Genomic DNA, 22,511 nt, shown 5'->3' on the forward strand with positions numbered 1-22,511 from the left:
AGCCCACAATTATACAACTGTACTTCCCAGCAAACACCCCACGGCCGTGCAGTTCCATGAAGCCCTTCAAAGCTTATCATCCCGTGTTCCTTCTCTGGGGGGGCCCTTCTGACTTAAAAGTAGAAAAGGGATGAGTTGATGCCAAAGGGTGTGTGCCTGGCTGTCTCCTCCTTCCTGGATTGCCAGGGTTCGAGTCCTGGCTCCGGGCTCCGGGTTTCACGTGCTGAGTGGCTGTGAACATTACTCTGCCTTTCTAGGTTACCCGAGTCTGACCTAACCCACAAAGACACTAGCTGCCCTCCAGGGCTCAGGGCTATACTTGTCCACGTTCAGGAAGCTTCCGGCATCAAGCAGTTCCTCGAGAAACGTGAGCCCGCTCCCCCACCCCCAGTCCCATCAGGCACGTTCTCTTTCACAATCTCTGAGTCCTTTCTTCTCGCTACTGTGCGGGTGCCTAAAATAGCTTTAAGGTTATCCCCTCCAGGGGAATTTTAGCAGGGATCTATTTTAAAAATGTAGAGTGCTAAAGGTGGCATTTCTGACAACAGCGAGGATGAGAAAATATTGCGTGTGCGACGCGCGCGTGGCGGAAAGAGGGCTGGTGGAGGACAGGAGGGAGGCGGGGAACCTTCCGGGGGGCGCCCCGACCTCCGTGGCCGGTGAGAAAAGCCGAGAAAAGACCCAGTGTTGCAGGAGGTCTCCGTCTGGGAGTGGTTGGGTTTCATTTTCCAGAGCAGCAAAAGGCTGAGGACCAGGGACTGCGGCACAGGAGAACCGCGAGTCATAAGGCGGGAGAAGTCAGGCGGGGAAACTCACATGACCGCGAGGAGGGTTTCAGCAGATTCTCTGGAGCGATGCAAGAGCCTGTGAACTTGCCCTTTGCCATTCCTGTGCTCATTCACCCAAGGTGGGCTGTGCTGACCTGACTCGGCCCCGGAGAACCGTCTTCTCTTCTCAAGGAGAAAAGATGCACCATCAGAGTCCAGTTCCAGATTCACGGAACACTACGGGCAGGGGGGACTGTCTCAGCTCTCACCCCGGACCCGTGCACCACTGCACAGTCAACAGAAGCTTGGAGGAGAGAAGGTTGGTGGCCAGGGGCTCTCTCTATCGCCGCCATGACTAACAAAATAAGTTCCCTAAACCCACATAAATGTATTACCTTACAGCTCCATAGAAGTACAACGGGGCTCTCACTTTGGGCTAAAATCAAGGTGCTTCTGGAAGCTCTAGCGGGACAATCTGTTTCCTGACCTTTTCCAGCTTCTGGAAGCTTCCTGCATTCCTGGACTTGTCGCTCCTTCCTCCACCTTCGAGGCTAGCGACCATGTGCTTATCTGATTTTCCTCCTGCCACGTCTCTTTCTGACTGTAGCCAGGAAACCTCCAATTTTAAGCATCTATGTGGTTAGACTGAGCTTCTGTGGGTAATGCAGGAGAATCAGTCCCTCTCAAAGCCCTTAATGCCCTCCGCAAAGTCCGTTTTGCTCTGTAACATATACACACAGACTCCAGGATTTAGGGTTGGACATCTTTGGGGAGCATTATTCTGCCTACACCCCCCCCCCAAGTAGTCTCTCTAAGCGTGCAGTTCATTTATTTACAGAAAAGAACTTTTTCGTTGTCACAGGAAATATGGCTAAACCAAATTTTTATCAGGGATTATAAATCTTTTATTTATTTATTAAAGACTTTATTTATTTATTTGACAGACAGATCACAAGTAGGCAGAGAGACCCACCGAGAGAGAGGAAGGGAAGCAGGCTCCCCGCTGAGCAGGGAGCCGGATGCGGGGCTCAATCCCAGAACCCTGAGATGGTGACCTGAGCCGAAGGCAGAGGTTTTAACCCAGTGAGCCGCCCAGGTGCCCCTAAATCTTTTATTTTTTAAATTCTACTTTATATTCTGAATGTTTATATACAGAAAAGTAGATAACTCACAAACTTATAGCTTGATTTTTGTGCACTCACTAGGGAGTCCACACCCAGATCAAGAAACAGAATATGCCCTATGGCCAGGCTCATGTAAATGTGCACTAAACATTTGCTGACATGACAAAGTTCCCTATGGGGGCGCCTGGGTGGCTCAGTGGGTTAAAGCCTCTGCCTTCGGCTCAGATCATGATCTCAGGGTCCTGGGATCGAGCCCTGCATCGGGCTCTCTGCTTGGTGGGATGCCTGCTTCCTTCTCTCTCTCTCTCTCTCTCTCTCTCTGCCTGCCTCTCCACCTACTTGAGATCTCTGTCTGTCAAATAAATAAATAAAATCTTTTTTTTAAAAGATAGAGAGAATATCTACTCTCAAAAGAAAAAAAAAAGTTCCCTATGTCGGGGCACCTGGGTGGCTCAGTTGTTTACGAGTCTGACTCTTGATTTTGGCTCCGGTCACAATCTCAGGGTCCTGAGACAGAGCCCCAAGTCTCTGTGCTTAGTGGGGAGTCTGTTCTAGGATGCTCTCTCTCTCCCTGTCCGTCTGCCCCTCTCCCTGCACCCTCTCTATTTCTCTCTAAAATAAGTAGATAAATCTTTTTTAAAAAGTTCCCTATGTGGACAGTTACCAGGAGTATTATTGAAACAAAAAGCAGAGAACCAAAGTGATATCCATTTTTTCGCTCGACAAACATTTTTCTGCCACCTGTGCCATTCTAGACCCAGGCGTTGACCCCGTGCTGGTCTTGTGGCACGGAGTCCAGGGAGGCGGCCGTGTGTGTGTGTGTGTGTGTGTGTGTGTGTGTGTGTAGTTTATGAAGCAGAAGAGAACACAAGTGCATTGGCCAAGCCTAACCAGAACGGCTTCCCAGCAACAGCAGGCCTCCAAGGCGAGCCTACGGGGGAAGAGAGGATTTCAGGCACAGGGAACAGCGTGAACAAAGGGGAGGCCAGGCAGGGCTTTTCAGGGAGTTTGGGGAGACAGACAGGGAGAGGGCCATTGGGTTTGCCTGCCTGTGAGCCCCCAGCATGTCTCATTCCCGTTCCTGCAACCCAAAGCCCCATTGTCCAGACTCGGAGCTGGAGGCCACAGCCCTCAGTCCGGTGACCTCATTGTACAGCTGAGGACACAGGCCTAAAGGCACCACACCAGCAGGGAGGCCTGATCAGGGTCCAGACCCCCCATTTCCTCCTCCAGGCTGTTCGCCGGCCCCACGGTCCCAGGGCTCCTTATTGCCTTGTCCAAGAGGCTTTCCTGCTTCCTATCAGGCCTGTCACCCATTCTTTGCCCACCCATCCGAAGCTCCTCTACACGGGGTCCACCATGTGCCCAGCAACGGGTTAGGCATCAGGAACACAGCTGTGAGCCGCGAGGAATTGGGTGATACACGGCCTGCTGGTGTGCGGTGTGATGTCGGAGGACGTGAGGGCCATGCCGGGCGGGGAAATAAAGCAGGTAAGAGAGGGAGGGCAGGGGGGTTTCAGGTAGATGGTCGGAACAGGCCACTTGAGGAGGGGACACTGGGACCTGGGAAATCAGGGAACGTGTACAAGAACGGGGGAGAAGAGCACAACTGACCCTTGAGCCTGGCGGGGCTGCAGAGATGCCATCCCCGACACAGCTGAAACCCCCCATGTAACTTTTGACGCCCCCAAACCTTAACTACCCATAGTCTTCCGTTGACTAGGAGCCTTACCGGTAACACAGTTGATAAGTACATGTTTTGTGTTGGTTTGCGTGTGTACTGTACATGTTTGCGTATCTACCGTGTACTGTCTTCTTACAATAATGTAAGCTTGGGGCGCTTGGGTGACTCGGTTAGGTGTCCGCCTTCAGCTCTGGTCACAATCCCAGGGTCCTGGGGCTCCCTGATGAGCTGGGAGTCGCCTGGTCCCTCTCCCTCTGCCCCTTCTGCTGCTCGTGCTCTGTCTAATAAATAAAATCTTAAAAAAGAGAAAATCATAAGGAAAATACATTTATAGTACTATACTGTATTTCTTGGAAAAAAAATCTGCCTATAAGACCTTCGCAGTGCACATCAGGGATGCTGGGGGGTGAGGTGGGGCCTGGAAGCAGGACCTGCTCCTGTGGGTCAGAGTTGAGACTCCCTCCCAGCATGGACTGTCCATTCCCAGCAGCTCCAGAAGTGAGCTGGCAGGCGTGGGTCCTGGGAAGGCCTCTGGCTGCTTCCTGCCAGGGTCTTCCCCATCAGCAGAGGCCGGCACACGATGGTGCCTGGCTGGACCTTGGCCTTCATCAGGATCACAGGCCCAGTGACCTCGTGCGTCCCTCCTCCTCCATGTCCTCCCACGGAGTCAGCCACAGGCTCAGAGCCCTTCTCAGCGCCCTGCCTGGCACCGGCGAAGGACTGCGTACGGGACACGGGGCTTTGCATCAGACTCCCTCTGACTTTATGGGGACGGGTGAGCTCTCGCTGGGTTCGGCCGAGGATGTTCCTCCGCAACTGCACCGGGAGGAGAGTGGCAGTGTGGGGAGCAGGTGACAAACTATTCTCGCATGGGACAGGCGCGGGAGAGAGGAGCGCAGAGGGGGCGGGCGAACAGCAGCACGAGGTTTGGGGGCGGGTCTCGGGGACCGCGGAGCGGGTAGCGCCTGGAGGAGGTGGGCGCAGGGACCAAGGCAGGGAAGATCAGGAGGCCCCGCGTGGGAGGTCGAGGCGGGCTCCCGACCGCCGTTGGAGGAAGAGCGTGGCTGGTGTCGAGGGAGGCGGGGCCCGAGCGGCCAGGTTTGCTGGGGGTGGGGAGGGGACCTCGCCCGCCGGGTTCCGGGCCTCCGAGGCCGGGCCCGGGGCGGGGCCTCGTCGGTCGGGAGCGGGCAGGAGGCGGGGCGATAGCGTCGCGGGGCGGGGCCCGAGCCGGGGGCGCGGCGGGGCGGTCCGGGGGTGAGTCGGGACACGGCCGGGCGGTGGCGAGGGCGGGGCGGGGCCCAGCCAAGCAGAAGGTAGGCGGGAGGGGCGGGGCCCGCGGGGCGGAGGCGGGGCCTGGAGGGCCGGGGCGGGGCGCGGGCGGGGCGCGGGCCGGGCGGGGGCGGGGCGGGGGCGGGGCGGGGCGGGGCGGGGCGGGGCGGGCGGTGGCCTGGAGGCGCGCGGGCGGCCGCGGCGGCGCGGAGCTGCGCTCGTTTCCCTGGGCTCGGCAGCCGGGCGGCGGCGGCGAAGGCGGCGGCGGCTACAGCGACGGCGGCGGCGGCGACGCGCACAAAGGCGGATTGTGGCTTCACTGGTGCTCGCGGCGGGCGGCGCCGGGTCGGGGGCGGCGGGGCGCGCCGGGGGCCCCGGCGGGCGCGGCGCGGGCGATGAGCCGGGGCCCGGCATGGCCTCTGCGCGGCCGCCGGGCCGGGCCTGCGCCTCGGCGCCCGCGCCCGCGGGGCTCCGGGCCGGGCCGCCCGCCCTCCCCGCCGCTGCCGCCGCGTCCCCCGAGCCTGCGGGCGGCGCCGAGGCCGAGGAGCGCTCGCTGCAGCGCATGCTGCGCGCCATAGCCGAGGAGCGCGGCCGCCTCAGCCTGCGCCGTGAGGTCTGCGGCCTCGGTGAGTGGGGCGGGCCGGGGCCGCCCGCCGGGGCAGTGCGCGCCTCCGCGGGTCTCCGCGCCGGTCTCCGTCGCTGCGTGTGTCTCCGTCTCCGTGCGCGTCTCGGTCTCTGCGTGCGTCTCCGTCTCTCTGTGTTTCCGTCTCTGCGTGCGTCTCCGTGTCCGTCTCTGCGTGTGTCTCTGTGCGTGTGTGTGTCTCTGTCTGTCTCTCCCCCTGCGTGTCCTGGCCTCCTCCGTGCGCCCCCAGCTCCCCACGGATAGGTTTTTCCTGCGTCCCTGTGTGTTGGTCTCTGATTTCGGTCCCAAGAGCGACTCCGCACGAGAATGTTGCTGGGTCTCTTCCCCTTTCCCGGGTCTCTCGGTGTCTCCCTCTGTCTGTCCTTTCGAGTATGTCTGTTCACCCTTCTTCCTCGCCCGTGGTTGTGGCAGGTCCCTCCCTTCCCCTTCCCTGGGAAGCCCTCCCCGGGGCTTCAGTTCCACTGCAGGGAGTGTGGGCGTGGGATCTGGGGAGACCAGGAGATCAGCACGGGAATGGGGGGGCAGGGCCCAGTGGGGTCTAGGCACACCTCCCTGCAAGTGTGTCGTGGCCACCATGCCCAGCTTCCTGAAGCCTTTGTCTCCTGCACCTCTCCGCACTGCCTCGCCTGCTCCCCATCAGCTCCAAGTGGAACCTGTTGGGCCTTGGCCCCCTGAAGACAGCCACTTAGCACAGAGAGCAGGACCTGCTGCCTCTCTGGGTGTGACCCTGTTCAGTTGAGGCCGTAGGTCATATGTCTGCTGTCGGGTGGGGTGGGGGTGTCTGGTATTGTTTGGAAGAGCCTGGGACTGTTAGGTGTGGGTGGGGTCTCCCTGCCTGGCTGGGTGTGAGGTCATCGCTGGGATTGGATCCTGCCCAGACTGAAGCTGAGAAGCCCCCTCCCCTGTAGGGTGGGTTTTTCATTTTCTCCATGAAAAGACCCCTCCCTTCTTCATGCGGAAAGGATTTCACTCCACATTGTCAGCCACCCCCACCCCACCCCCACCCCAGTCTGAGCTGGGGATTTCTGGGGAGGGGCGGGGGGTGTGGGTGTGGGTGACTGCGTTGTGAAGCAGGGAATGTCAGCTTTGGAGATTCTACCTTTCCCCTCGTTGCTCACCGTCAGGGAGTCCCAGAGAGCCAACATAACCCCTCTGGTCACACAGCAGCGGGGTCACCGCTGCCCTAGGGTTCCTGGCCCCTCAGCAGGCCACGCCCTGGAAGCAAGTGAGAAGAGGAAGTAACTTGCAGCCCTCCTTCCAGTCCTCCAGGCATGACACCTGTCCCCTCAGCCCAGCCTGCCCCAGGAACGACCTTTCCTGTGGGCAGGGGTGGGAATTGCGGGCGGGGCATTGGGGGTGCCTACCAAGTAAGGATGGACCAGGAGATGGATTTCTCAGGTGTCTTTTCTGAAAAGGTGTCACGACTTCATTTTGCACAGATGTTGAAGGATCCTTGTTTGTTCATTCAGCAAACGTTCACTGAGCACCTACTGTGTGCTGGGCTGTACGCCAGGCGGCAGGCGCACCTGTTACCTGGTTCAGGCTGTCTGCGATGGGAGGGGTCCGAGGGACCATCTGCTGCAGGCCCCTCCCCCTGCTTGCTTGGAAGCCCCACGCAGCCCCTCCCCGCTTCACGTGAGCACTCCCCCACTGTCCTCGACCACTGAGCATCTTGTCTCTCCCCTGTCAGGCCCTGTCCCAGGGAGCCCACGGGGCCATTCCTTAAGGACAGTAGTAATTAATTTTAGCACTTGGCGTTTACGGAGTGCTTACTATGTGCAAGGACATTGTGTGTGCTCAGGTTGATTCTGACTTTGCCAGATAGGAATATCCTCTCCATGCCACAGAGAATCCAGAGGTTCAGAGAGGGGAGAGACTTGCGTAGAGATGGTCAGCGAGGAAGCAGCATGGCGGGCATTGACCCTTGGCCAGTCTGACCCCAGAGCCCGCCCCCCCAGATGCCTCCAGCTAGGCCCCCCGGGGCCTGCTGTGCTGCCTCTGGGGAGGAGCAATGCCTCAGGTCTCCTGTCCTGGCACCCAGGCCTCCCTCCTGTGCAGGGTCTCCTGTCTTGCCCCCACCCTCCTATCCCGCCCGTCCCGCATTCCCCTGAACTCGGTCTGAGGTGCTCGGACGCCCTGTTTTAGGCCTGCTGTTTTCTCTTCCTGGACAGCCGCCCCTTCTCCCCTGCCCCCCCCCACGCCTGCGGGTGTCCTTTAAGTGTCCTGCGCTGCCACTTTCTGGGAACCCTTCCTCCACGTCCTGTCCCTCCTCCTGGGCTCTGCATACCAAGTGCACGTCTGTGGGTTTATCAGGCCTGTTGTGGCTTTGTAAGAGTCTGTGTGACTGTTTCCCGAGCAAGTGAGCCCCTCGAGGGCATGGCCCCGTAGAGCAGGTGCCCAGGAAACATTTAGCAGGCAAACGAGAGACTCTCTGGGCTTGTAAATTAAGGATGAGCGTGTGTATAGAACGTGGAATCTTGGCCTCTTAGCAGGGCTCACTTTGACCATCTTTTCATTTATCAGATGAGAGAGGGGAGGCTCAGAGAGGGCCAAGCTTAACAGTGACCTGTTGCCACAGTAGAGTTAGGACCCGGTGGTTGGCCTGTGCACCCAGACGGGAACCCAGGACGTGGACACGGCCCGCAGACCACTTCCGCCTTTCTTCCCTTTACAGCTGTGACAACCTGTTAGATGGAGGAATGTAAACCGCCCAGGCCGCCGTTGCTGTGTCATTAAAGCTGCGGTCATTCAGAAGCATGCCATGTTCCCTGAGGTTGTTTCAAAGGTGTCAGGGAGCCTCTGGTGGCGATGCTCGACCCCAGACACACTGTTGTCACTTCTGAGTCACAGCCTCTAAGATGGGAGAGGGCGACTGGTGCCCCCACACAGGGATTGTCGCTCGGCTGTCATGATGAAAGGCACCTTGTGGATGCAAACATGATGGTTGCATCTTTCCTTCAGCAGCATCTGTGTTGGAAACATCTCGTGAGTGCCGGGTGGGGGGATCGGGCCTGACCCTGCCTTGCTGGAGGCCACAGCTGAGTAGGGGAAAGAAGCCAGGTGCACTGTGACAGCCGAAGCAAAGATCCTGCTGGCAGCAGCTGCTCCGAGCAGGACTGGGGGTGGTTTATATACAGGAAACTGCTTGGGATTCCAGGGAACAGATGAACCAAGCTGGCTGGCTGAGCGAGCTTCTGTGGGGCTCCGGGTTCTCTGAGCTGGGAAGAGTCAGGAGGTCCAATGCCCAGATTATGGGCGATGCAGACATCTGGACCAAAAGTGGACATAGCCTGATCCTTCCTCTTGGGCTTGGGCTCTCTCGTGGGCCTGGGACGTCAGCTCCAGCACGCTGGGCAGGAAGGCTCCCTTTTAGCAGGGGCGGCGCGCCACTGACGTTCGGCAAAGCCCCGTGGACTTGACCCGGCCCCGGGACCTGGTGTCCACCAAGGACAGGCAGGTGCTGGGAGGGGTGAGGCCCCCTCATGCTGCTTGTCTTCAGGCCCTGCCTAGGCTGTGCACCTTGTAGAACTGCTGTTTGCCTGGCCTCTGGCCCCCTTCTAGGTGGCTGAGGGCATTCTCTCTCTGTGGGGCCAAAGGACAGTTTCATGTTCAAGGTTTGCTTTTATTCTTGAAACAGTCCTATAAGGTAGGTATTGTGGTACCCTTCTCTTCGTCCTGATGAGCGAAGGCAGGTTTAGAGGTGTAGTAACGTGTCCCTAGTCACGTGGCTGGGAAGGGGCCGAATCTGTCTATAAACCTAAGCTCTTAGCAGAGGGGGACCCCGCCCACACCTGCCCTCGGGGTGCTGGCAGCCTGGTCATCACACGCGCGCACTGCTCCCAGGCACAGGTGGGTTGAGGAAGGGCCCAAGTCGAAGGATGAGAGGTTCCCTCCGGAGGCACGGAGGAGGGAGTCCCCACGGCTGATGGGGGGATGGTGCGAGGTGTGGCCTTTGAGAGGGGCTGCGGTGGGGCAGGGCCTGCCGGGGCCGAGGAGGAGAAGCCGGCCGGCTGCAAGGGAAGCTGTGTGGGAGCTGGGGCTGCAGCAGTGGCTGAGCCCGTGGCCGGGCCTTGGGGACTGTGGTGGCTGCTGACTTGTGGGGTGGCCTGCCTGGCACCCGGCAAGCCCACTGTGCGCCAGGCGCCTGGCAGCCCTGGCAGTCTGATAGTTCCCCAATTTGCAGATGAGAAAAGCAGCTTCAGAGAGCAAACTGACTCACCCAAGGTCAGGTCGCTGGGAGGCCGCGGGACTGGGGTCTGTGTGACCTGTCAGAGGCCACGAGCTGCCTTGCAGGGAGTCATGCGATGAGCCAGAGGGCACTAAGCAGGGACATTGCCTTCCGGTGAGCCTCTGCCCCGGCTAAACACCCACGTACGCCGGACACCTGGTGCCAGTGTGAGAATCGGGAAGAGGACCGTACAGCCTTGGCCCAGCCCGTCACCCTTCTGCCGGGGTCAGTGCGGCTGGACTTTGGTGAGGGGCGGGAGATTTTGGTGGGAGATGTGCCTGGAAGGGAAGACTGGGGGCCTGTGACCCTGCACAGCGGCGATGGCAGAGTCTGTGGGTTGTGGGAGTTGTGTGAGAAGTGGCAGGTTCACGGACGAGCGTGGGGAGCGGCTGAGACTTGCCGCAGGGTCAGCCCCGTCCTCGCTGTTGCGCTTGTCATTAGGAGGGACAGGAAGGGCCTGGCCCCGTTCCCCGGCGTGAACTTGGGGTTGAATGTGTGCTCTGGGGGGCTGCCTGCTGTGCACTCCCTGCAGACAGTTTCCCGGGGTTCCCTGGGGTCCCGGGCCCTCCAGCCCAGCTAAGGCAGGCCAGGCTGGTCCTGGGCCCATGCTCTGGGGAGGAAGTGTGACCCTTTGTAGTGGTGGCAGTGCCTCTTTCGGTTCCCGGGCCTGTTTTTAAGGCCTGTGGGTTCCGGCTTCAGGCCGTGTCTGGGGCTGGAGCAGCCTGGAGGCTGTGGGGTGGTTTTCTCCTCAGGCAGAGACTCTGGGAGCTCCTAGGACTTTGGACTTCCCGCTTTAAAGAGCCCCAGGGTCCGGGCTGCAGGGGTGTCTCTGCCAGACCAGAGTGGGCTGAATCGTCTGGCGCCCCTGGGCCTGCAGGCGACGGCCACTCTGCCCCTGCTGTGTCCCTCCTCGCAGCGCTGCTGGCTGCTGCTGATGCTTGCCTCTTTTACCGGGCCGGGCTCTGGGGCAGTGGCAGAGCCCGAGGCCGTGGAGGGGGAGCCCCACGCGGGATCCTCGTGAGAAAACAGCCTCGGAATCCCCAAACAAATGTTTTCCCAATGAAAAAAAAAGTTCCATGCACATTATAGGAACTGGAAAATTTAAGAAAATGGGAAAAAAATTACTCACCGTTGCAGTCACCCAGAGACAACTATTAACTTTGCGAAGCCTTTTTATAAAGAATTCTTCGTCGTTCTCTGGTTTCTTAGTCATGGTTTCTGACTTAAAATTCCTAAAACATTTTCCATGTTGTCCAGACTTGAAGTGGAAATCCACCAGCCTGACCCTGGGGTGTCACAGACAGTCGGGCGGGGCTCAGAGAGGACCCTGACACCGGTGGGTCCCAAGGGCTGGAATGAATGCCTGATTTGATTCTCCCCCAATCCCCAGCCCATGCAGGGGGCACAGCTGGAGGCCAGTCAGGGGCGAGGCAGGGGTGTGTCCTCAAGCACATCCCTCCCAGGTCCCATTGGCCACAGATGGGGGCTGGGGTGTTGCCGTTGGACCTGCAAATAGGGGATCCTAGACATGGACCAGGGATAGGGGCTAAAGTCTGGGAAAACCCAGCTGGGGGTGGAGCCTTTACATCCCAGGGCCCCAGAAGCCACAGCTAAGTTTGAGGAGGACCCCCCTCCTCTTAAAAAGGGAATCCTGGTACACGTGCGTGCCTCCGTCTGTTAAGCGTCTGCCTTCAGCTCAGGTCGTGATCCCGGGGTCCTGGGATCGAGCCCCGCATCGGGCCCCCTGCTCAGTGGGAAGCCGGCTTCTCCCTCTGCCTGCCGCCCCCCCTGCTTGTGCTCACTCTCTGTGTCTCTCTGACAAATAAATAAATAAATCTTCAAAATAAATAAAAGGAAATCCTCTGACGTGACATGGCACAAGCGCCCAGCTAGCTTGAGTGTCTGTTCCTGACCAGTGATTAGCCGAAGGATGTCTGTTGACAGAAGTAGAAAGAGGCGGCTTCGGTTTTCTTTTTTTTTTTCTGTAGGTGGACTTGTGGTTACTGTTTATCTTTTTTTTTTTTTAAGATTTATGTATCTGAGAGAGGGGGAATGAGGGGGCGGGGGAGGGGCAGAGGGAGAAGGGGAAGCAGACAAGGCTGCAGGGAGCAGGTGGGGGGGCAGTGGGGGGGTCGGAGGACGGGTACGTGCGGTGAAGAGGTGGTCATTTCTTGGGGGGTGTCCCTTGAGTGGGCATTCCTCACAGAGGGCCTCCCTGGCAGAGGCAGACTGAGGAGGACGGCAGAGAACGTTCCAAATTGAATTGTCCCCCAGTGCTGTGCTGCTTCGGGGAGATCCCTGCCGCTCTCTGGGCCTCTGCTCTCCTGGGGGGTCGGATGCAAACACGATGGCTGTTCTGCCTCCCCCCAGCGCAGAGGCCAGTCTCCAGACCTAGAGCCGCAGAGAGTATCACGGAGGCTTGCCGGGACAGGTGACAGGGCCCGGGGCCAAATCCAGGGGGCCTGTGAGGGTGACCTTGAGCAAGGCCCTTGCCTCTGGCCCTCACTGTCCTCTTACATAAAGGGAGGGAGGGCAGACTGACCCGCAGCGCCATTCTCAGCCCGAGGTGTGGCGCGTGAGTCCCAGCCACCTGTGACAGTCAGGGCCGGTGACACCACGCCTCAGGGAGGTCCCTGCCACTCGGGTGCTTTGGCTCAAGCTGACGGAAATGAAACGGGAAGAGGCAGAAACAGGAAGAACCCCGAATCCCACCCCGCACAGGGGGAACGGGAACCCTGTCATCCCACAACCCCAAGCCGTGGCCTCCCCTTCGGGCTGTAGCCTGCACAGCCTCCCAGCCCCCTGCCTGGGGGTCAGAGCCTCCTGGGGTGACTCGGGATTCCTTCTGACCCGGGGTGGAGGGGAGCGGCCCCCCACGGTGGGACTCCTGAGCTGTGTCTGCGTTCCGGGCCGCAGGGCACCCGGGGAGGCTGGGGAGGCCCGTGGGCTCCGGAAGAGGGCGGGAGCCAGAGCAGCTCCTGCAGGCGGGGGTGTGCCCAGCCTTGTGTCCTTCCCGTGGCGGCCCTGAGCGGAGGCTGTGTTCGACCTGTTGGCAGATGGAACTGGCGAGGCCTGGAGCCACCGGGGCACGGTGTTCACGGTCCCAGAGCCGTCAGTGTGGGTTTGGGGCCCAGTCCTCTGGGACGTGAGGCTGTGGCCTATGCAGTGTCTCCCTCAGATGCGTCCGTCTCCCCAAGGAGAGGCATTTGGCACCTCCTCCCCGAGCGGCCTCACCCTGGTGCGGCCCAGAGCAGGAGCCCCGCCGCCCACCGCCCGTCTCCACCATGAAGCAGGGAGGGGAGGGGGGATCAGGAGGCGGAGACGGATGTGGGAGTGGGCCCTTCTGGGGGAAGCTGCCTAGCAGAGGGCTGGGACCCCCGTCTCGGGGGAAAGAGTGCAGGCCCCGGGAAGAGGAACACTGTGCTGGGGCCCGGCCAGTGACCCAGTGATCTCAAGCCTAGGTGGCGGGGCGGGGGTGGGGCGAGCCAGGAGGTCACAGCTCCCAGCTCCCAGCTCCTGTCTGGGATGGGGCGCCTTGCCTGGGTGTCTGTGGGAGCCTCAGAGGTTCCTCGGGGGACCTGCAGCCGGTCTTACAGGCCCCGTGTTTCACGAATCAGAGCAATGAGTCAGGAGTTGGAATAAGGTCCCAGCCTCAGGAGGTGGGCTGCGGACTGGGGGGCATCTCTTTGGGCCCCAAACTGCTGGGTGGGCTCGAACCTGGAAAGGTTTAGGGGAGGGCACCGAGTGGCAGGGGTGGGGGAGCCCAGAGGATCGCTTCTGGAGACAGCGGGTGGGCGGTGGACCAGTCTGGCGGATGCCCCAAGAGAGGGCCTTGAGGACAGGGTCAAGGTCTATTTCCCACTGTGCTGGGGGCCTCCCACAGAGCCACTCTGGGAGCGGAGCGGGTCCACCCTGGCCGGGATCCCAGCCACGCCTGCCATGGTGGTCCTTCTGGGTGACCTGAGTCCGGCTTTGCTCTCCTCTCCCAGGAAGTCAGCTCTTAGGGTGATCCCGGCCGTGACCTGAGGGCTGGAAATGCAACAGAGGGCGGAGGATAAAGGCCTTGGTGGTGGAGGCTTTGGGTGAGTTTCAGAGCTTCTGGGCGTGCTGTGAGCTGGCGGTGGTTGTCCCCCTCCCAGTTCCGTGCTCAGCCCTTGCCCACCTGCTGTTGGGTACCCTGCCCTGCGCGGGTGCTGGTCCCACTGCCAGCAGGGGGGCCTGGCTTGGGGGGGCGGGGCGGGGCGCTCGGGGGTTGGGAAGCCATGCGGAGGCGGAGGCTGGGAAGACATCCCCGGACTGGAGATTTGCAGGGTGACATCAGACAGGTGACTCAAGCCGGGAGTGACATCAGACAGGTGACTCAAGCCTGGAGCCTCCATTTCCTCATCAGCTGAACGAAGATGGAGACTTGACGCCGCAGGGTGTCGCGGAGGGTGGACAGAGGAGAGGTAGCATGAGGTGGGAGGCATCAGGGCTTGGGCGGGGGGAGGTGACGGCTGGGGTGACACATGGGGGCCATGGGCACGGTCAGGGTGGAGACCTGTCAGCGAGGGGAGAGGCGGACCGTGGCGGGCTGTGGGTACACCGGTGTCTGGTCCAGGAAGAAGGGCGGGGGGACCACGCCGCAGACTGCGGGGCTGTCCGGACAGCCCGGCTCACCTGGAGAAGGAGCCCGGACTTCAAGAAGACAGGGAAGCGGGCAGGGGTGTTGGGCTTCTCCTGACCCGGCCCCCTTGCCGCCCTGAGAGCCCTGCTTCCCTGAGGCCGGAGCAGAGCCCTGGCCAGGCCGTGGGGACCCGTCTGACCCGCACTTCTCTGTCTGACTGCCTCGGCCCCACAGGCCCGGCAGAAGCTCTGTCTCTTGCGCCCCGAGGGAGGGCTTGAGCTGGCGAGGAGCACTGAGAGGCACGAGTCGGTGAAAGGCCCATTGAGGGGACCACAGAGGCCCTATTCATCATCCGGCCACTGCAGGGGTGCGGGGGAGCGTCCGGGGGCTGAGGGCTGCCTTGGACTCGCCCCAGAGAGGCCACTTGACCCCCCCCCCCCGCCCGCCTTTGGGAGGGAGCCAGGCAGAGAAGAGGCGGCTGCCAAGCTAGGCGTGTACTCCGGGGGCACCTTCCCACAGCAGAGAGACCTCAACTCCCCCGCTCCCCTCCAGACCCCTAGCCCGGCCACACCAGGTGGCCCTGCCCCTGGCTCCGCCCACTTCAGTGTGACCCCTCAGATGGGGAGTCTCCCTAGTGGCTTCTGACTTGCGTAGACTCAGGACATGGTGGGCCACACACACCTGTGTGATACATCCGGGGGGCTGCCGCTGCCCCCCCACCCAGCTCCCAGCACCCGGCCTCGGAGAGTGGCCCTCGGTCAGTGTTGGCTCCAGACCGGACCAGGTGTGGATGGGGTGGGGAGGGGTGCAGTGCCTGCGACCTCGGACGGCCCGTGACCTCACTGGTGACTAAAACCCGCTTCCGAGTGTGGACTCGGGAACGTAAGCATTGAGCACAGCGCCTGGCACAGCCTTCAGTGGCATTTAAGTTCACGGGCATCTCTGTAGTGTTTGGACGACAGGAAGGCCGACTGAACCCTGACCCCGCGGGCATCTGCTCGACTCCCTCCGTCTCACGGTTTCTTTCACTGAGGCGTTTCTGTGCACTTTGGTGGCCTGCTTTTTTGTTTCTGTTTTTTAAACTTTCTAGCCTATGCATTTTTCCAAGTAACTGCACTGTTACTAAAACAATTTGGGGGAAGAGTAATATATTTTTGAGACTTTCTGAGTAGGTAAACGTGCCTCAAGGGCATCAAATCCAAAGGGTATGAGGAGGTTCAAGATGAGAGTCTCCTTTCTCTGGCCTCTCGGGAGGCTGACACAGGCGGCAGCGGCGGTGAGCAATGCTTGTTAACCTGGGCGCCTGCCCAGGGCCCACCCTGCAGGAGGCCTCACATGTCCCCGCCCGCAAACTCCCCGCAGCATGGGGAGGTGGATTCCCTTCTCACTACCCTTTTACAAGTGGGAAACGCCTCCAGGGGTTCGGGGCTCACTGGCCCCTGTTGGGACTGCCGGAGCCTGGAGGGAGCCCAGCGCCCACACTGCTTCACGTCTGCGCTCCGTCCCCCTCCCCCAGTCCTCACTCGGTCACGGCCAGCTGTTCGCCTTAGTAGTGAGAACCTCTTCCTCGAGGTTCTGCGCTCCCTCGTCCCACTTCCTCTATCCCAGAGATCTTAGAGGAACGTTGCAGTATTTTGCAAACACCACTGTCATAATTACATAATTCGGAAAAAACCCAAGGGGGTGGACTTGCCGGCTAGAAGGCGTGAGCAGGTGCGTCTCTTCAGTGCCTGCCATCTCCGTGGGGATTTTCATCAGCCGGACATGAGGTCCTGTTTCTCGCCGTTCCCTTCCCCCTGGGAGTGTGGTCAGGTGTTCCGATTTTTACAAACCTGCGAGGTGAAAAGTAGAATTTGGTGGTTTTCAAAGAATATTCCTCTCACTGTATGAAGTTGAGCTGGTTTTCGCGTTTGGAAAGCTGTTTGTATCTTCCTTTGCTTTCCATTCTGTCTTATTTTAATTTTATTTATTTATTTGACAGACCGAGATTACAAGTAGGCAGAGAAGCAGGGCAGGGGGAGCAGGCTCACTGCTGAGCAGGGAGCCCAATGCGGGGCTCGATCCCAGGACCCTGGAATCATGACCTGAGCCAAAGGCAGAGGCTTTAACCTACTGAGCCACCCAGGCGCCCCTATTCTGTCTTATTTTATATTTGTTACATGAAGCTTATTATTTATTAGGGAAATTAGACACAAGATCAGAGTTCAAGTAGTTTTTCTGGTGCATTGTTTTCTTTTATGACGCATGTGGGGCTTTTTCCCCATAGACAATTTTTATTTTTATGTGGTTCGATGAATCTTTTCCTTGAAAGCCTTGGTGTTCTACTTAGAAAGGTTTTTTTCGTTTCTTGAGAGAATAAAAAAAGTTCTCCCGCCATTTTTCTTTCTTTCTATGATTTTACTTTTAACGTTAAACGTTTTGATCTTTTAGAATTTGTGTCGGCATGAGCAGGGACCCAGGCTGCTGCTTTTCCCCTCGCTAGCCCGTTGTCGCAAGGCCCGTGGCCGGAGGCCCGTCGTCTTCATCCTGCGGGTTTGAAGGGCGACCTTGATGTGCACGAAATCACAGCGCATCTCCTGTTTCGGTAGTTTCTGTGCTCGGCCACGGATCGGTGTGTTCATGTGCAGTGCTGTCCTGGCTTCACCGGTCACAGAGTTCATGTCACTTACTTGTTTCGTTGGCCAAAATTTATTGCTTCCTCTGGGCCAGACACTATTCTAGGACCTGAGTATGCAGCAGTGAACCGAATGACCAAAGCGCAAACACAGACCTTCACGGAGCGGACGTTCTCACGGGGCACCTCTGTGAAAACGCAGCCCAGTCCTAGGAGCAGAGAGAAGTGTTGGTGAACCATGGCCCCGGGCCAGTTCTGGCACTGCCTGTTTTTGTAAATAAAGGGGTTAGAACCTACTAGCTGTGCTCGTTTCTTTATGCATTGCCCGGGGCGATGTTGTAGTTGAGACAGAACCTAAAATATTTTCTGTCTAGACCTTTGCAGAAAAAAGCATGTTGGCTTCTGTCCTAAGAAAAGCCTGAAAGCCAACAAAATAAACTGGTAAAATGCAGATGACGTTATGTAGTGACAGGTGCGGGAAGTGGGATCGGGAACGCTCGGGGTGGGGTTGGCGATTTTAAACCGGGTGGTTTGGGAAGGACTTGCGGAGAAGGTAGACTCTAGAGTAAAGGGTGGGCGTGACCCAAGGGGGATTCTGAGCCGGGAAGCGACAGCATCTGATGGAGGCGTGCGGACCAGTTAGAAAGCTGTGCCAGTGAGGCGGGCGTGAGCTGGTGGCTGGGCTCTGGGCAGAAGGGTGGTTTGTGGGAGGTGGTTGGCTTCCAGGTTTGTCTGAAGATAGAATCAATGAAATGGTACAGTGATGAAGTCACTGTTCTGCGGGGGGTGGGGAATGGTCGAAATTAACCAGTGTGTACATGACCAAATCTGTCCAGGAAAATGGTGGAGAAGTTGTTGGAGTCGGCTTCTGGTTGGCGCTGTAGGGCTGAGGGCTGAGGGCTGTTTTGTGGTTTGTATTTTTAGCGTCTGATGAGACTCGGTGTTTTGTTTGCTAGGATCCTTTGGGTTACAGGTCCCTGTTCTTCCCGCTGGCCGGTTTCTCCTGCAAGGCAGCCTCCTGCACCAGGCAGACGCATCCCACGGTTCTAGGGGCTTTAGGTCTGCAACGCCAAGGGGTGGCAGGAGGCCCTAGCTCTCTGATAGAGACCCTGTCCCCACCTCGTTCTTTCGGAATTGTCCTGGCTCTTCCCACTTACTCTGAAACACTCTCTTGGTGTTTTCAATTGGCTCATGTTAACTTAACGAATTAGTGGAGTTTTTCCTTCAGTGATTTGAATATCCCTACCCAAGAACTCGCAAACCTTCAATCATTCAAGTCAGTTTTTTTTAATTATTATTATTTTTAAAAAATTCTGAATGGAGTTAATTCTTCCCATTATACGTTCTAGCCGGAATGGTGGTGTGTCTCAGAACCGCTGGCTTCTGGATGTACTGGTGACTTTGTACGTATGACTTCTGTTGTTTTCAATTGAATTTTTTGCATCTTCCAGGTCAGGTACAATGTCATCGGTAAGATGTTAATTTTACCTTCTCCTCACAAATTCTGTTATTAACATCCTCATTGTCTAACTGCAACGTGTCTAGTACCTTTACAACAATGTTAATCATAGTGAATTGCGGTAATACTTAACTTGTTTCCTTTTCTACTTGAGCTATAGATCGTGTTTAAGGAAATACCCTTAATTCTCATTTTATGGAGAATTTTTTTTTTAATCAAGAAGGAGTATTGAATTTTACTGGAGTTTTCTCAGCATCATAGAGATGATCGTATATTATTTTTCTTTTAATCTGTAAATATATAGTGAATATATGAATACATTTCATAATATTGGACCATTTTTGTATTCCTAAATTAAATCTGACTTGGAAATGGGATACACTTTTAGTGGATTGCTTGGTTCTTTTTAATATTGTATTTAAGATTTTTATGTTTCTTTCCATGTGTGAGATTAGCCTGTACTTCCCTTGTGTGTGCGTGCATGTGTGTGTGTGTGTGTGTGTGTGTATGTGTGTGTATGCATGCTCTATTTTTGGAATCAACATTATGCCTCCTTGTTTAAAAGAATGTGCAAATTTCTTAGGCTCTAAAAATGTGTGAGTAGCATAGGAGCTGTTGTTTCTTGAGGATCTGGTAGAATTGCCCTCTCAAAAACATCTCTTGGCGTGCTACTCCAACATAGCCTTTTTAGAAGTAGTTCTTGGACAGTTTTCTCTATTGTAATGCATAGTCCTCATTTTTAATGGCTGCAGACTGTCTGTTTTGTTTTAAAGTGGGCTCCCAGCACAGAGCTCCCCATGGGGCTCGTCAGCAATGCTGCGCTCAAGACCTGAGCTGAGTTCCAGAGTAAGACGCCGAACAGACTGAGCCACCTAGGTGCCCTGGAAACTGTTCTAATGAGGGCGGTACTCTAGCTGGCTTAACCATGTGGCTGAATGGTCCTGAAGAGCGCTGGGGTGGTTTCAAGGAGTGCCTCCCAAAAATCTAATTCATGATTTTTCAAAGGTCTGGTCAATGGAAAATAATTTGCTTGAGGCAGGGGAGACAGCTGGCCCTCGTGGCCCTTTGGAGCTGACGGATGCCAGTATTTCTGGGACAGTCCGTCCTCATTATTCATGGATTCCATGTTTGCAAATTCACGTGCTTGCTAAAATTTATTTGTAGCCCCCAACTCAGTACTTATGGCGCTTTCACAATTAATTGCAGATATGCACAAAGCAGAAAACTTGGGGAGCTCAGTGGGTGCGCTCCCCCCACCCCGAGGTCAAATGAGGTGACCCTCAGCCTCATTTCAGTCATGTTCTCCACAAGTGTCCGTTTGGGGACACTTTAGTCCCTGTATTTTGCATTTTGTGCTCTGTGTTGATGATTTTGCTGTTTAAAGTGGTCCCTGAGCAGAATGCTAGAGTCTGCCGCAGGCATGAGAAGGCTGTGACTGGCCCTTATGGAAAAGATCACATGGTTTGTTTGGGGATTTTTTTGGTGTTTTTTTTTAGATCACATGTTTTAAATAACACGTGTGTGTTCGGCACAAGTTACTGTGCTGTTGGCCTTGCGTCCAGTGTTGACAAACCACCGCTACATTAAATTACATTTAGTCACAAAACACTACATCAAGTCACAAAACAAACACACGTAAAGCAAGGTTACGTGCTGATCGATTGGCGGAAATGTTGTGTCCAGAGATTTCGTAGGAACCGCTACCTGGGTTCCCCCGGGAGCACTGGTGCGATACTGTTCATCCCATGGCTACTCCAGAACGGAACGACCATGCATTATGAGAAGGGGGCCGTTAGGATGCTGCTGTAGGACCCCAGGCCAGCAGGGAAGCTGGGCCCTCGGGTATGGAGGGTCCGTGGTGTGGCCCAGGTGAGCGGCTCAGCATCAGGGGCTGCCCCTGTGCCACAGGTGTGTCCACTGGTTCAGGATCCTGAAAACCTCCTGCCACGGCGGCCGGATGGCGGGGAGACAGGGATGGGGGGAGGTGGGGTGGTTAGGGAGCTCTCTGCTGGAGTGGCACCTGCCTGGGCTTGTGACCCAGGGCATCTCTTGCTGGGCAGGCCTGGGGAAAGGCCACATTGTGGACAGAGACAAGCAGAGCAGTGGTACAGGGCGTCCCCACGAACCCACACGTGGATGGGCCTTGACAAAGGGTGTTCCTGTCGGCCTCTCACCTGGTCCTCACCGTGGATTCTGGGAGGGTGGGAGGTTAGAGCCATCTCACGGGTGGGGTCCCTGAGATCCAGAGAGGTCCCATGGAGTGGCTGCCTGGCTAGTTGCGGGGGTGACTCGGGACCTGACCTCAGGTGTGTGTGACTGCAGATCCGGTCGCTGCTCTGTGCCGCTTGGAGCCTGAATTCTCTCTCGCCCAGTCTCGCCCCTCGCTTCGGACTGGGAGCGTCTCTCTGAAGACAGGAGTCCCCACTCCGCCCCCCTCCCTCCCTCTCTCATCAGCCTGTGGACACTGATCAGAGCTTGTACGTTCACGGGAAGAGGAGGTATCCTCGGACTCAGCAATACTGAGAGTCAGAGCAGGAGGAAGTGGAAGCTATTCCCCGTCAGGTTCACAGCCCCGGTCACTCTGGTGTGTGCTTCTGGTGTTCCCTGTGGCCGCAGGTGCACCTGTGCTCTTCTCCGAGAGGGACGGAGATCGGCTTAGCAGATGGAGCGTATCCCCCCAGACCGAGGGGCAGCACAGCAAGCTGTTTTCTTTTCCTCTGTTGGGCTGTTACCTTCCTGGCCCTCATGCACAGTCGTAAGGAAGAGCTTTGTGCCCACGGCTGTTATTTTGTGTTTTTATTTCCCTGCATAAAGTAGTTCGGAGGAGTAGGAGAACGTCCATCTGCTTTTCACAAAGGCGAGGGGGTGTGCGTTCTTCAGCAGCCCACGAGTGTCCCCGGGCAGCGCCCTTGCTGGCTTTGCCTCTTACAACTTCGAATCAGCGTTACCAGAGCGTGATTCACGTGAGACAGAGTGCGTCCACGTGGCCACGCGGATGAGGTTTGCCGGCCGTATGGACCCGTGAAGCCACCAGCGTGAGAAACAGAACGCGTGGGGACAATCACTGCTCTGCTTTTTAAAAAAAAGTTTTGTGTATTTGAGAGAGAGAGAGCATGAGCAGGGGGAGCAGCAGGCAGAGGGGAAGCAGGCTCCCCGCTGAGCAGAGAGCCCGACGCAGGGCTCGATCCCAGGACCCTGAGATCATGACGTGAGCCGAAGGCAGAGGCTTAGCCCACTGAGCCACCCAGGCGCTCCATAATGAATTTCTGATTACTTGTGAGATTAGTGTTTTCCCGCATTTTTGTTAACTGGTTATGTTTCCTTTTTGGTATGTTCCCCATTTTTAGGGTCTGTGGGCGTTTCCCTTCAACGCTCGCTGTGGTCGGGGTCCCTCTGTGTCCCAGACGCGGGTCACCGAACCGCAGCTTGCCTCCCCCCGGGCTTCACGCTCCCTTTGATTTCAGTGATGCTTCTCTTGGACTAGAGGGCAGTTTGGAATGTTCGGGAAGGCGGCTCTTGACCGCTGTGACTTCTCTTCTGCTTCTGACTTCGAGCGTCCCGGGCGTGGAGGTGGTCTGCGGGCCTGTTCCCCGCGGTGATGCCCACGGCCCCCTTCTGGCCCTTGTCCCTGTGGCTCTTTGCCTCGAACCCCTCTTCCGCCTCACGATGGGCCTTCTTGGCTTCGTGTTAGAGGAAGCTGTGCTGGAGTTGGAGTGTCTCCCCTCTGGGGTCGTCAGGCCAGTGCTAAAATCGTGACGTTGAGGATTCTGTCCCCCAGTGGACAGCGAGTCTTCAAGCCCCTTATTGCATTGAGAGCTCCCTGGCACTGGGTCCCCTAACTTGCAGGTACCCTTGCAGCGGGGTGACGGTTGGCCCAGACTGGACACCCTCTCCTCTCCTCTCCCATTACACCTTCTCAGTGCCCGCCGCAGGCCCACTGCCCCACGCAGCTCCCCACGGTGTGACCGTGGAGTCGTGGCCCCAGGCCCCGGAGAGCCCAGCGAGGAGGGCTTCTAAGGCTTCTCCGGGAGATCTTTGTGACGTCAGGGCCTGTGGCTGGTGGAAGGAGGCCCGGGCTCCCGGGAGACGGCTCTAGCGGGGCCACCTCCCAACTGTG

At 57.6% G+C, this 22,511-nt stretch overlaps 1 protein-coding gene and 1 long non-coding RNA gene across 3 annotated transcripts in view; both read left to right on the plus strand.

Annotated features, from left to right (window-relative positions):
- The first annotated feature begins 5,285 nt into the window (after positions 1–5,285).
- KIAA0930 (KIAA0930 ortholog) overlaps positions 5,286–22,511 on the plus strand; it is a 32,333-nt gene continuing 15,107 nt past the window's right edge. The window contains exon 1 of one of the 2 annotated variants that reach the window (XM_045083712.1): positions 5,286–5,470. In XM_045083712.1, coding sequence (XP_044939647.1) covers positions 5,407–5,470 — 64 coding nt within the window. In that variant the 5' untranslated portion in view covers positions 5,286–5,406. Of the gene's footprint in view, positions 5,471–14,012; positions 14,164–22,511 lie in introns of those variants that run through there. The other variant, XM_013045116.2, reaches the window with a different exon arrangement.
- Positions 11,801–21,515, plus strand: LOC123393073. The gene is made up of 3 exons (XR_006607771.1): positions 11,801–12,832; positions 13,705–13,797; positions 16,752–21,515. It is a non-coding gene; the product is annotated as an uncharacterized LOC123393073 (long non-coding RNA).

The sequence above is a fragment of the Mustela putorius genome, unplaced genomic scaffold (assembly GCF_011764305.1).
Source record: "Mustela putorius furo isolate JIRA1106 unplaced genomic scaffold, ASM1176430v1.1 tig00000738_pilon_pilon_pilon, whole genome shotgun sequence".
In the NCBI taxonomy this organism is placed as follows: Eukaryota; Metazoa; Chordata; class Mammalia; order Carnivora; family Mustelidae; genus Mustela; species Mustela putorius.